Source organism: Setaria viridis, chromosome 4 (assembly GCF_005286985.2).
Source record: "Setaria viridis chromosome 4, Setaria_viridis_v4.0, whole genome shotgun sequence".
Classification (NCBI taxonomy): Eukaryota; Viridiplantae; Streptophyta; class Magnoliopsida; order Poales; family Poaceae; genus Setaria; species Setaria viridis.
The window spans coordinates 12,896,923-12,912,092 of NC_048266.2; the positions used below are offsets into that span (position 1 = coordinate 12,896,923).

General features: G+C 41.2%; 1 protein-coding gene across 1 annotated transcript; it reads right to left on the reverse strand.

Annotated features, from left to right (window-relative positions):
• Positions 1–321: 321 nt before the first annotated feature.
• Positions 322–2,297, reverse strand: LOC117851273 (leucine-rich repeat receptor-like serine/threonine/tyrosine-protein kinase SOBIR1). Its single transcript, XM_034733061.2, has one exon. It carries the CDS (start codon positions 2,155–2,157, stop codon positions 703–705), a length of 1,455 nt encoding a protein of 484 aa, XP_034588952.1. The 5' UTR covers positions 2,158–2,297; the 3' UTR covers positions 322–702.
• Between the last annotated feature and the right edge of the window lie 12,873 nt (positions 2,298–15,170).

The window sequence follows — 15,170 nt, forward strand, 5'->3', positions numbered from 1 at the left end:
GAATCTACGAAGAAAAGATAGACAGGACATACTGAAGCAAAGATTCATGCTCGGATCACATCGGATGTTTGGATATCAATTAGAAGAACTAAATATGAACTAATTATAAAACTAATTGCATAAGCCGTTGCTAATTCGCGAGATGAATCTATCAAACCTAATTAATCCATAATTAGCACATATTTACTGTAGCATCATATAGTCAAATTATGAACTAATTAGGCTTAATAGATTCATCTCGCGAATTAGCCTTCATTTATACAATTGGTTTTGTAATTAATCTATATTTGATACTACTAATTAGTATCTAAACATTCGACGTGACTCGCGAATTAACCTTCATTTATATAATTAGTTTGTAATTAATCTATATTTAATACTTCTAATTAGTATTTAAACACAGATTCCTATCTTCAAACGGCACCCGAAGCTCCAGTCCCGCGAGCTTTCAAGTAATGAAAAACAGAAAGAAACGCGATATACACCCGCCCGGCCGGTCCTAGTCCAGCGCGTGCGCTGACTTCTCTTTCGTATTTTTTCTGTCCTGATCCAACATGCTTTAAATGCCCAGTCCTAGTCTGCCGGCCCCACCTGTGACAGTTGACGCGACGACTTGACCCAGCACTAGCAAGATTCCACAATATGGCCATATTTTCCACACGCACACTGAATTATTGCGTAGTTTCTCAAGCAATTCGACGACTAGTTGTTGATCTGCGACAGCATGCACCGAACGTCCTTGGCGCTTGGCCGCTCCTTGGGGTCGTCTTGGGTGCAGAAGACGGCGATGCGTAGCACGAGCACGATCTGCTCGTCGTACCCAGCGCCGGCGATGGCCGGGTCGATGGCCTCGGCGTGGTTCCCCGACTGCACCACGCGGCGGAGCCACCTGACGATCCCCACCTCGTCCACCTCCTTGAAGTAGTCGTCCGACGGCTCCTTCCCCGTCGCCAGCACAGCCAGGATCACCCCGAAGCTGTACACGTCGCACTTGGCCGTGAACTTGAGCGTCTGGTGGTACTCCGGCGCGATGTAACCCCACGTCCCGGCGAGGTTCGACGCCGTCACGTGCGTGTGCTGTTCGGGCATCGCCTTGGCGAGCCCGAAGTCCGCGATCCGGGGCTCCAGGTCGTCGTCGAGGAGGATGTTCGCCGGCTTCAGGTCCCGGTGGATGATCTGCGGCCGGTGCGAGACGTGGAGGTACTCGAGACCCTCGGCAACGCCCACCGCCACGCGGAGCCGCGCCGGCCACGAGAGCCCAACGGCGCCGCTGCTGCTGCCGTCTCCGGCGGCGTCGGCCTTGAGCGCGTGGTGCAGGCTGCCGTTCTTCATGTACTCGTAGACGAGGTAGTGGCAATCGGGGCGGGGGACGTGCGCCGCCAGCGGGAGCAGGTTGCGGTGTCGGATGTGGCCGACGGTGCGGATCTCCGACTGGATCTGCCGGGACCACTTGTCCAGCTGCCGGCTCTCCTCGTCGCTCAGGTTGTTGGGGGTGTCGCTGTTCTGCTTCTTGATCTTCTTGATGGCAATGAACCGGGGCTCCACCCCCTCGCGCTCCACGGGGAGCTGCGCCTTGTAGACCTCTCCGCAGCCGCCGCGGCCGATCACCGCCAGCGACGCCAGCCCGTCCTCCTTCTCCAGGAACGCCAGGTGCTCGGCGCGCCGGATCAGCTTCGGGGTGAAGATCGTTACGCCGGACCGCGACCGGTACCGCCCGCGGATGCAGTTGAGCGTGAGACGGAACAGCACGGACAGCACCAGGCCGGAGATGACGCCGGCGAGGGAGCCAACGACGAAGCCGATGATCCAGTTGCGGACACGGTGCTTGTGGCTGCGGTGGTGCTTGCTCGGCGCGGCCGGCGGCGCCGGCGTCTGCGACGTGGCGTTGGACGTCGCCGGCGCGCTGCGGTTCTTGGCGCCGCCATCGGTCCTGTTGCTCTTCTCCGCGAGGACGTACCTGTGCGGCGTCGCGGTCCGGCGGTGGTGCACGTGCCGGGTTATCCCCAGGCGGGAGCGCCGCGCCACGGCCGAGTGCGCGGCGGCATGGCGGCCGTTGTATCCCTCCACGGCGGAGACGAGGACGAGGAGCAGCGTGGCGAGGGAAACGAGGACGAGGACGAGGACGGACTTGACCGGCGTGCTCGCCGCTGGAGCCATGGCTCGAACGGAGGGAGGCTTCTAAGGGTGGGTGGAAGCAGAGCCATTTAATAAGGGCAGGAGGCTGTGCAATGGTGTTGAACGGATCAACGGCTCTGATGCGTTTTCTTGACCCCTCTGGGCTCTGCGTGAGAGAGACATGCGTCGACTCGCCTCGCCGTCGGTTCCGACCGGCGAGAGACCTGGATGCTTGGTAAGTCAAGAAACGGCGTGCCCAAGCTTTGTAGACTAGTAGGATTATTTGACGGTTTAAGTGATAGATCTAGTAGACTAGTACTAGTTATTTGTTACACTGATGAACTAGTTGTAGTTATTTATATTCATGATGATCAACTAGTAGTAATACTGCTGTTTCATAAAAAAAAGCTAGTAGTAATACGGATAAACTTAAACAATTCGCAATGAATGAATTATGTTTAATTCTTTTTGTTATTTGGTCACAAACTCACAATGCATTTTTGTTATAAAGTAATGATGAATGTTTGAGATCGGTCCAGTTTTTTCAATTTGCATTGCATTCCTGACTGGACATGTGCTGGATTGGCATTGCATCGACGGATGCATGTAGTTATGGTCACTTTAGTTTTACCTTAAGTTAAACATCTCTAATTTTGATTAAATTTATGAAAAACATAACTAGCTCTTACTAATTGGAGGCTCTTTTTAGACCTCCATATGAAGCCATCTAGACTCTTAGATGCACACTCTAAAAAATAGAAAAAGTCCTAGAAATTCTCTCAAAAAACAAACCATCTAACTATCAAATCGGTAGACTCAAATTATTGTAGCTATTGGTTCCGTTATGTTTTCTAAAAATATTAGCCAAGTCTGCCATTATGAAAATAGCCTAAAATAACTTCTTAAATCTATATCTAAATTACTCACATCTGCCATTATATAAAATAAACTAAACTAGCCCCCTAATCTTTATCTAAATTACCTACATATGCCATTATAATGTTTTAATAGTACCTTAAATTTGAATCTAAATTTTCCACCACTAACATTATAATCTCTTAAATTTGCATCTAAATTATCCACATATGTCATTATTAAAAATAACATGATGTAACCTTAAATTTGAATTCAAATCACCTTCATTATAAATATGCCCTAGGTACACTAATATTTGATTTTAATTTGTCTATTTCTTACACTATTGGTATGAAAAATAACAATTAAGTTATATGTGCATGATGTGTGTCACAATTTTTAAATATATAGTTAAAAATATAGCTAAAATTTAGGATCCAATAAGTAAATTGAAGCGCATATATGCGATGCAAAGTGAAAATAAAATATTATAAATATAAATGAAAATATAACTAAAACTTATCAAGATTGGATGGAAGTAATAAGTATATATCAATATAAGTATTGTGTTAGAATATTTAATAAATGAGACAGAGCTAATTCTCATTTTGATGTTAGCTATTTGCCCTCATTTTTTAAGTTAGAGATTCCGCATTAATTCTCATGACATGCGTTGGGAAAAAAGATAAATCCTAAAAATTCTCACAAAAATTCGTAACATCCAGACATAAATCTTGTAGACTCTAATAATCATAGTCATTAGTCTGCTATATTTTCTAAAACATTACCCACAATTGTCATTATAAAAATATTCTAGAGTAAACTTCTAAACCTATATCTAAATTACTCATCCCTACCATTATTAAAAATATTCTAAATTAGCTGAATAATTTTCATCTATATTACCCATAAATGTCATTATAAAAAATAACTTAGCATACCCTTCAAAATTTGTATCTAAATTATCCATAAATATCGTTATGCAAAATAACCTAAAGAAGCAAAAAAGCATCTAACCTAGTGGCTAGAGCACTTGATAAACATTTCGCAGGCCGCGATTCGATTGCTAGTGTGGGAGCAAAGTAAAATGGATCTGGTTCAGAACATATATATAAAAAATAATTTGGGCTTCTCCTACCGACTTCGGTAAAAAATATAAAGTAAAAACCTAAATCTTAATTTAATTATTTGCAATTCATTATTCAGGAATGTCCAACTATGATTTGTCATTGTTAATAAAAAAATACTAAGTTGAGGTAGACCATTTATACATATATGGGAAGAAGTGATAAAAAAATATTGATGTTCATGTTAAACACAATGTATAGAGGTACGATGCAACGTGTGAAAATAGTATGAATGTGGAAGGAAAATGTATAGAGTAATTACTAGTAATGTCAATCACAACTAAATAAAAATAAGGACACATCTATACGAGTATTGTGTAAGAATTTAAAATAAATGAGAGAGTTGTAGGTAAGTATTTTGATTATTAGTTATTAATTTTTAAATAACTTTCTAATATAATGATACTTAAAATTATTAGTCTGTGCGGAGCACGAGTTGATGAACTAGTTGGCCTCATCAACGATATGTTATTATCGTGATGACAACACAACCTGCATGGATAACCAACCCTTTATCCGTGTTGCTAAGAGAATTGTTAAGATGCTCTGCAGCAGTGATTTTAGTAAGATTATTGGGTTAGTGACAAGTCGATACTAGAAAGTACTACCTCTATTTTTCGTTAAAAATTTATAAGAGGTTTTAATTTTTTTTCTATGTAACTACTGCCAAGTTTATAGAGAAAAATATATTGATATTTACAATACCAAATATACACTATCAAGATATACTATGGTGGATTTAATAAAACTCCTTCGACATTATAGATGTTGTTGCACTCTTTTTATAAACTTAGTCTAGAGAAGTTTGATTTCGGAAAAACTAAAACCTCTTATATTTTAGAACGGCATGAGTACAAATCTTTTTCTAGGTCAGGCAGAACTTGAGCTGCCATTGTAGACCGCAACGACAAATTTTCAGGCACCCAATTAACGAAGGTGATGTATCAAACTGCAGCAATATTTCCATAGCGTGGAGCAATGTTTACAAGTGGGAGTAGGCCTTGAATTCCTCTATACACTAGATCACCGTTAAACAACACCCAACAAGAGCAAGGACAAAGAATCACTGAATCAGCTAGTCTTGGACTCACTACTTCCACATCTAGTGATCTAGAGACACCATAGAATAGAATAGCATCGGCTAGCTAGATTTTTCCACAAAAAGTTCGGAATCTTCGGAGAAATGGGTACAAATGACCACGTGAAAAATTACGGGTATATATCCATCCTGATTCCTGAAGCTCGCAAATCGCAAGCATCACGGAACACACATAGAGCAAAGCAATAATGCACTGGTGGAAAACCGAGCATTAGTCCCGGTTGGTAAATCTCATAGCTCTCGAAAAATCAACCGAGACTAAAGGTCCCCCTCTTTAGTCCCGGGTCATTCACTCGATACTAAAGATATTTTTTCTTTTTACCGTGAATTCTTTTCCATATTAATGCTATTTGTTGCTTCACACACACACATACACACACATACATATAGATATACATCCTTAACGTACACTACTTTATACCCTCGTATTGTATGTATGTCGTATATATAATTCTTAGTATATTATACACATCAAACTAGTATTTATATAATTACTATATATACAATAATTTTTTCTCTTCATTCTTAGGATCCTCTCGTTGTGGTGTTGCTCTGTTCGGCTACTGAATGTCCATCATAATAAAATTCTTCTTTGGGATTTATCACCTCGTCTACTAGAATTCCTATGAGAGCTTCTTGGATTAACAAAAGACTCTCCTTCTCCCAGAGTTCTTCTCTAATCCACAACATCTATAATTTGAAAATATGTGAATGTTACACGAACAGTTAAATATAAGAAGCTAGAAAATAATTAATAATTAATAGATTTATTTTACGTACAGTTATATTGTCTAATATCACCTTATCCCTCACAAAATAATACATGTGCTCACAGACGTAGTATACACATAAATTATTACCTTGTTCTTGTCTCAAGCACTTTAGTGGAAAAAAACAAGTTATGAAATATTCGTGTTGTAGAATGTACAAAATGTGCAAACTTCATATGTACCGGGAATGTTGTACTGAATGTAAGTTTTTGTTTGAATTCACCATGGTGTGTCTTACAGAATTGTTTTCATGCGCTGCAAATTAAAATAATGAAGAATACAATGTTAGGTGAAAATTTAGGAAACAAACTTTTGCATAGAGATAAAGGTCTAGATTTATTACAAGTTTAGCATGTCTTGAATGTCATGGTACTCGATCTTTGGTTCCCTCAACGAATCAAACACAATAACATTGCTTTTATCAATCATAATTACAAGGAGAATCTAGTGGAAACTGCGTACATAAATGTTCATATTAGAACTAACTAACATTAGTTAGGCAAGGAAAAGGAAAACGAAAATAGATGGTACCCACACTTACTTAAAGTTGTATGGTAGTAGTATGTATTGCTTATAATTTTTTCGCTCCAAAAATTTGTATATTGCGTCCAATGTAGACTTTGGTTGATCCCGCATCTGATCTTGGTTAACAAGTGATGGATCCATGAAGCCAATGTTGAAGTAGGATTCTCAGTGGCACCTCTGAATTAGCATCCTGCATAAAATGAAAGGCAAAGAACACCACCAGTGGTGCGCGCGGTCTAGTCGAGTCCAGTTGTGCAGTCCCTGTCGTCGGAAACCTCGCCGCAGGCAAGCTGCCACGCTTTTCCGCCAGCCGGCCCTCGGTCAAGGCCAGGGTTGGGTGTGTTGACCTGGGCCCGTGTGTTAGTGAGTGGGGGGGGGGGGGTAGAGCATGGGCGCGTGGGAAAGGTCTAGAAGGGAAGGGGGTTTTCGGGATAATGTTAGATTTTGGTTTTCGAAAATAGTTTAAATCCTAGTTTTCATATTTAATTCATTGTAATTTATAGAATTGTCCAAATGTGGTGAAACCAATTTTATTAGGTATGTTTTATTTTCCTTTATGCACTAAAATTTCTTAAACCCTAGGGTAAATAAGAAAATTTAAGTATTTATTAATTCTCTGAAGAACCTCAGGAATTCGAAGAGGTTGTTGAATTGATCCCTTGTGTGGAAGGATCTTCCGAGGATACCAACTTTTTTGTGAATCAAGGCAAGCCCCGAAGCATCTACACCGTTTAATTTTCAGAAATTACTATCCATGTGTGCAAAGTATTTGTTATTTCTTATGAATGCATTAAGTCTAGGAGTTGATTGCAACCTACTCTTGTGCATGATCCTACCTTGTTTATAGGACATCTTTGCCACCTATTCAAATAATTAGTAACTATCCTATGCTTAGCAATGCTTAGATACCTTTTAAGTAACTTTTGTTACGTAACCACTTAAGGCTAAAATTGTCATACAAGTTAATCAAGAATAATAGCTGGAATTTTGAAAGATGTGGACAGAAGCTAGAGTTGGTAGTTCTGTCTACTAAAGTTTAAATTTGGTTAAGGCCCGTTCATTGTCTTAACCTTTCATGAAGTGATATTACCATGTTGCTTACTGCCATTAGGAACTAGCAAGCCGGTAGGTTAGTTGGCTCTTTGATTGGAAATATTTCATACCTGTGCTTGCCTTGCTGGAGAATGGCAGGGGCGTAGCCTGAAACTCACATGGAGATCAGGCCAGACGTGGGGTCCCATGTGGAGGTGCATCCCTGGGTTTGGGTAGTTATATTTCCGATCTTTGGGCATGACTAATTGAAAGGTTATTATGTGCAACCCGATCAGTTGTGCATTGCGGGTGATTAGGTATCTTCTGTAGGATGTAAATCGGTCCGGATCGCTGCAATTCTTGGTTATGAATGCACTTGATCATTGCTTAAGCATCGTAGAGTAATCAAGTTATATATAAAGTTTTCCTGGAATTTTAATATGTTGTATGACTTAGTTCCACCTGGTTGCTCAAAAATGTGAAATAACTAACGTGAAATAACTAAGGTGAAATAAAATGATAAAACTAAGGTTCCACGAGTAGTAAGCCTTTCGCAAAGATGTGAGTCAGCCAGTACACTATAAAGCTATCATATTCCTTGAAACATTATTTTTAAATCTACCTATGTTGGTTAGTCGGGTCAGTCTTGCTGAGTACCCTCGTACTCAAGGGATCCCTTGTTTTTGTTTTTAGAAGCTCAGCAGGGGACAACCAAAGAAGAAGTCCCAAACAACTAGGGTATTTACGGGTTTCACAGTACCCTAGAATAAAACTTAGCTGTATAATTACTTTCCTTTGGACTGGTTTCATGTTCAAAACTCCTAGCAATGATCTAACTTGCACGGTTGAGTTTATTTCAATATATACCTGCTGTATATATGTAAAATTGTAATATTTGCTGATGCTTTTCCATTGTGGATGCGATCCTGAGGTATGGCTATGAAACTCATCGTGGATGGTTCAAGACGTCCTAAGGACACTCGACGGACTACCGGGCTTACACTGTTTTAAGTGTGTTTCATATAATTGCTATTCCGACAGCGATTAAGCGCACTTAAGCCAATTTAAGTTAGACGGTTCCACCACACCTTTCCTCCATTATCTTTGTACGACCTTGTGACTTCTTTCGGCTCATCGATCCTGAGGGCTAAAAGTTCAAGATTCGTTAATTAGTACATAGTAATAACGAATATGAAGTTATAGATGGGGTCAAACAATGAAAATGATATATACCTCGCTAGAACCTTCCATCACGGCAATGTCTTGTTCCGCCATGTCATCCACACCATGCTCGGGCTCATAGTTGCCATCATCGAAAATGTTGAAAAACATGTCCGCCTAGCTACCCTCATCCTTAATATAGGTTCTTGGAACGTTTGAGCCACTGCTACCAGCAATAATCGGCTCCATATCTACCTCTTTCATCCTCTTCGTCTCCCATCCCAACTAATAATGATATTAGTTATACACACATGTAATCATAGATACATTAAATTAAAAATTGTATATACATGAAGTCATAGAACAACGATGAAATAAATGAAACTTATACAAAACTTATCCTAACTGCTTGCACATTAAAACAACTCTTGGTTAGTAGGAAAATAAAAATGACAATCTAGTAAATAAACACATGATTGAAAATATACACTTGTACAATTTATTACATGAAATTATAAATATGTATACATGGAATCATATATACAATAAAACTTGTACAATTTATTACATGAAACTTACATAAAGTAATTTGCATGAAAGAAATACATATGAAACCATACATTATAATAATTTTCTATAATTTCTAGTAGCATTTATACTAATTTCCTAAAGCATTTCTACTAATCTACTAAATTAAACTAAATTATATGACTTTCTACTAAATTATACTAAATTATACTACTTTAAACTAATTTCCTACGCATTTATACTAATTTCTACTAATTTCCTAATTTAATCTAATAATTTCCTAAGCATTTATAGTAATTTCTACTAATTTTCTAATTTAATCTACTAATTTTCTAAGCATTTATACTAATTTCTACTAATTTCCTAATAAAAAAACCTGGCTTGCGTCAGCAAGCTGGGCGCTTGTATCAGCACCCTCTGTGCTGCGCGGTACGTACCGGATGGCGGCACATGGGGTCGGGCATCGGTGGACGACGGCGCAGGGGACCCAGTGTCGGGGAGGGGGCCGGGCGAGGGTGGACGGCGGTGGTGCTGCTGTAGTGGCGCTAGTGTCCGAGTGCTCGACGGTGGAGAAGCCGGCGTGCTGGGGGAGGAGGAGGGCACCGGGACGGGAGGGCGCTGCGCCGCAGAGCCAGGCATGGAGGCGAAGGAGCGGCCGGTGGAGGAGGATAACAGGGCGTCGATGGGGGCACCACGGAGGAGCTGCTAGCCGACGGCACGACGGCCAGGAGGATGATGACGACGCACGGTGAGGCGGTAGTGGGGCCGGCTAGGCGAGCGGGGGCCACGGTACGGCCGGGGAGGAGGATGGAGAAGCGCGGGGAATGTCGGCGCTGAACGTCAATGGGGAGGCGCGGCGGCGGTGGCCGAGGAGGAGAATAGGCAGCGTGACGATGAGGGCCAGTGATGGATGCAGCCGCCGGGGAGGAGGACGCAACGGTTGGGACGGAGCAGATGAGAGGCGGTGGATCGGGGGAGTGAAGTGAGGAGGAGGAAGGGGATAGAGAAGAGGTAATTATACCCCCCTTAGTCTTGGGTGGACTTTGCACCCGGGACTAAAGGATGCTTTAAGAACGGGAGATGAAAAAGGCGCCTTTAGTACCAGCTGGTATTACGAGTCGGGACTAAAGGCCCCTCCTTTTGGTTTCTCACTGGTTTTGTAGTTTAATTTATATATGTTTTAAGTTGTTTTGTACTGATGTTGTTAAAGAAATATAAAAAATTTACATATTTTGGACATGCAAAATATATTAAATTAGTAAGTATATTTAAAATAAGGTTAAATCAGTCATTAATTCTATACTAGTTTATTAAGTTTCTAAAATAATTATTATAATGCATCAATTGATCAAACAAACTCTTCAATTAAATAATTTCAACGCGCAAAAATGCAATTGATGTATGTGGTTAAGTTAATATTGTTTATATTGATCGAAAAAAGGTTCACCATAGGGCATTACAATATAATTGAAAGGTTGTGATGGCAATAGAGCATTACATAAAGGTGCACCATATTTTCTGCATTACTGTGTAACGTTAAACAACTTTTTCTTGATGAAAGTTCCTTGGTCATGATCGCGACGTAAGTACGGAGCCTCTTCTTTGGCTAGCATGATGCTTGGATCAACTTCAACAGCGAATGGGCATGCCATCAAACTGATCATAATCATCTGATTGGTCTGTTTTGTTCTTGACTTCCTTGATTTTTCTTTTACCTGGAAGAACTATGTGGCGCTTTGGCTCCCATGGTTTTTCTTTTATCTTCTGAATTTTTCTTGGGTTTGCTAGACATGTCCTTCACATAGAAAACCTGATGCACATCACTGGCATGATGCACATCACTGGCATGATGCACATCACTGGCAAGGACGAATGGTTTATCATTGTACCCAGTCTTGGTTAGGTCCTCTATTGTCATTTCATACTAATCTTTCATTACGCCACCTCCAATTGGCTTCACCCATTGGCAACGAAATAGAGGGATGTTCAACGATCCATATTCGAGTTTCTAGATCTCCTCTATGAAACCATAATATGAGTCCTTGCTCCTGTTGCTATCTATGACATCTATACGGACACCACTATTTTGGTTTTACTTTTTTGGTCTTAGGCTCTTGTGTAAAATGTATAACAATTTACTCGTAACCTTGGATTTCACGATTGTGCTAGTAGGTCCCCTATCTAACCAAGCGAGTTGTTTGTGAATCGCGGAGTTACCCATAAGGTGTTGATGCAACCAAGAGGGAAAAGTATCCATGTGATGACGTATAATCCAAACATCGGATTTCGTCGGGTATTGGGAAAATAGAATCTGATTGTATTCCTCGATATACGGAGCCACAAGGAATGATTGTTGTAGAACCATGAAGTGTGCTTTATGGAACAAATCACTATCATTGCTCAAACTTTATTTCCTTCCTAGGGTGCCCATTCCCCATAGCCTCCCCTCATGGTGTGATGTTGAACCCCAATCGAATTAATTGAGTCAATAAAATCAACACAAAACTCATTGACCTCGTTTGTTGCATATCCCTTGGTGATGCTTCCTTCTGGATCGGCATGATTAAGAACATAGTTTTTTAGACTTACATGAACCTCCCGAAAGACAACATACTGTGCAGGAATACTGGACCGAGAATAGTAATCTCTTTGACTAGGTGAACCAGGAAGTACGTCATAATATTGAAGAAGGATGATGGAAATACCAACTCAAAGCTGACAAAATATTGTACCACATCATTCTATAGCTTTAGTAGCTTGGTTGGATCTATTACCTTCTACGAAATTGCATTGAGAAACATGCATAGCTTTACGAGTGCCAATCGTACATTCTCTGGTAGAATACCTCTCAGTGCAACTGGAAGCAGCTGAGTCATCAACATGTTGCAATCATGGGCCTTTAGATTTGTGAACTTCTTTTCTTTCATATTTGTTATTCCCTTTACAGTCGAGGAGTACCCAGACAGAACCTTGATACTATTCATGCAGTCAAACATGCTATCCTTCTCTTCCTTGATGAGAGTGTAACTAGCAGGACGTAAGTAGTGCTATCCTTTATCTCTCTTTTCTGGATGCAGGTCATCTCATTGCTTCATATGTTTTAGGTCCTGTCGTGCTTCCAATGTATCTTTTGAGTTCCCATAACAACCCATGAAGCCTAACATGTTCACGCAAAGATTCTTCGTCAGGTGCATCACGTCTATTGCGTTGCGGACCTCTACAATTTCCCAATAAGGTAGCTCACAAAATATAGAGTTCTTCTTCCGCATGGGTGCACGTCCATTATCATCGTTCGGAACAGGTTTGCTACGAAGACTCTTTCCAAAGACTACCCTTACATCCTTTATTATCTCAAATACACGCTTTCCATTACGATGTGCAGATTTTTTACGACAGTCTGGTGCCCCTTTGAAATGCATTTCTTTCTTTCTTAATGGGTGGTTAGCAAGAAGAAATCAACAATGGCCCATATACACAACCTTCCTATAGTGTTTCAAATATATGCTATCCGTGTCGTCTAAACAGTGGGTGCAAATCCGATATCCCTTATTTGTCTATCCTGAAAGGTTACTCAGCGCATGCCAATCATTGATGGTTATTGTAAAAACTAGGTTTTTAAAGGTTTCAAAATGATTCTTAAAGTGTTAATGGTGAAATGGGATGAAAAGAAGATATTTTGGCAAAAGTCAAAATTGGGTGAAAAATTGACCAAAAATGCAAATTTGAGATTCAAAATTGAAGAAATGTGACAAAAATTTGAAGCTAAGCCTCGGAGGTATTTAGAACTCAAGGGAAGCAAATTGGAGATCAAACTCAAGTTAGAAGCATCAAAAATTCAGAAATCAAAGTGGTGGATTGAAGTTACTGTTCTCCATGTAAGAAACTTCCAAGTCTGAAAACAGTAACATCTAGCCAACTTTGAATTGAAATTCTGAAAGATTTTGCATTGAAGCTAGGAGATATTTTGAAACCCAAGTGGACTCTGATCTACAGTGAATCTATTGGGTATGTTGTTGGCTAGAGAAAACAAAGAATCCATATTTTATATGGGGTTCCAAGTTTGAAAGTGGTACAGTTTTCAGCTCAGTTGCTGAAACTGAATAAAGTCTGAAAACAGTGTAGAGTATGCCACTTTGAAATTCAATTCTGGCGAATGTTTCATTTACACTCTGAAAAACTTTGGATCCCAAGTGAGCTATGATGACCAGTAAACACCTTGAGCATGTTGTTAGACAAGGAAACAGAAGGATTCAATTTTTTTTGGGAGCTTAATGTTTGGAATCCTTCACTGTCAGTTTAATTGAAACTGAAAGGTTGTCGCCATTCAGTCTTAAGGACAATGCAAAATGGCGATTTTTAGCTTGAGATTTTGGAAGAAATTGTAAGTAAGAGTTGGGATTTCATATGCAAAATGGAACCCCTGTCATATGGTTAACAAGATCCAGTAGATGTTTGGCAAAATAAATTGAGTTTGGACACTTGATTTGGACTTAAAGTGAAGCATCGGGCTGGTTTTGAAGTTTCTGATGAAACTGAATGAAGGGGGCAATTCAGTTCTAGACTAACATAACCCTAGCTTGAGTTTGAGGCTTAAATTAAAGGTGATGGAGTGATGTTTTGATCTCTATGCAAATCAACCAAATGTAGAACACATGATCATCTACAACTTTGGTTAAAGCAATTCTTGGAGCTTGAATTGAGTTTTGGCCGCAATTTTAAGTTAAACTTTTGGATAATTTGGGGGGAAGAAGAAGGGAAGAACAGGGTCGTCCGGTGCCACACAACTATTCGCCATTGATGTGAAGAGTGGTGCCACCGTGCCACACGCCAACACCGGCAATGGACACGAAAGCAAGTAGGTAGGCAGGATGTGGCACTCGAGAGAGGGCGATAAGTTTTTGTATAAATTACTTCCCGCACTGACAAGTTATCCTTTCATCGTCAGTTTCATTGAGCTCCTTTGTTCGTTCACCTACTCCGGTCGCCGTCCTACTCCGCAGCCGTCCTACCACCACCAGCCCGTTAACCTCGCCAAGAACTGCCGCCTTGAGATCTTGAGCCCGTCCGTTTAGCCACTGTCCCCACATCCTTAGTCACCGCCACCTTCTTCCTCGGGTCCATCTGCCGCCAAGTCTGGTAAGGGTGCTGCCATGGAGGTCTAGGTTGTCAGAGTTTCGGGTGTGGTCCAATGGTCTGGGTAGGTCACGTATGAGCTAGGGATGGTTTCGGTTGTGCTTATTGGCTTGGAGTTCTGCCAGCTTGGCCGCAACGTGTGTGCCGCCGTGCGCCACGCTTCAACCATGGCCACCGCCGTGGAGCCTTCTGCTCCAGCTGTGCGGTGTTTCTGTTTGGGGGTGTGCTACGCTGCTTAGGTCGTAGAAGAGCTGCCAGTGCCGCTTGTTGCCTTAACGCTACCGCCGGCGAGTTTTGCACCGCCGTCCATCTAGCGCCGTTGCGCCACCATACGTCTTGCGACGTTCGCCGTCGATGTGAAGCCAACCACCCCTAGAGTACCATCCTTGGATGCAGAAAGTTGTAGCGAGTCGTGTGGAGGTGTTCCCGCCACTGGGAACCTCTCCGCCGGTGAGCTGCTGTGCATACCCGCCGGCTAGCTCTCGGTTAAGGCCGAGGGTTGGGTCTGTTGACCTGGGGCTACATGTCCCTGGGGCCGCATGTTAGTGAGTGGAAGGTAGACCCAGGGCGCGTGAGAAAAGTCCAGGGAGGGGGTTTTCGGATAATGTTAGGTTTTTAGATTTAGAAAATAGATTTAAATTCCTCTTTTCATATTTAATTCATTATAATTTATAGAATTGTCCAAAAATAGTGAAACCAATCTTATTAGGTGTATTTTATTTTCCTTTATGCATTAAAATTATTAAACCCTAGGATAAAATAATAAAATTTAAGTATTTATGAAATACCTTTGATTAAGGTATTTAAATAAATACTTAATCTTTA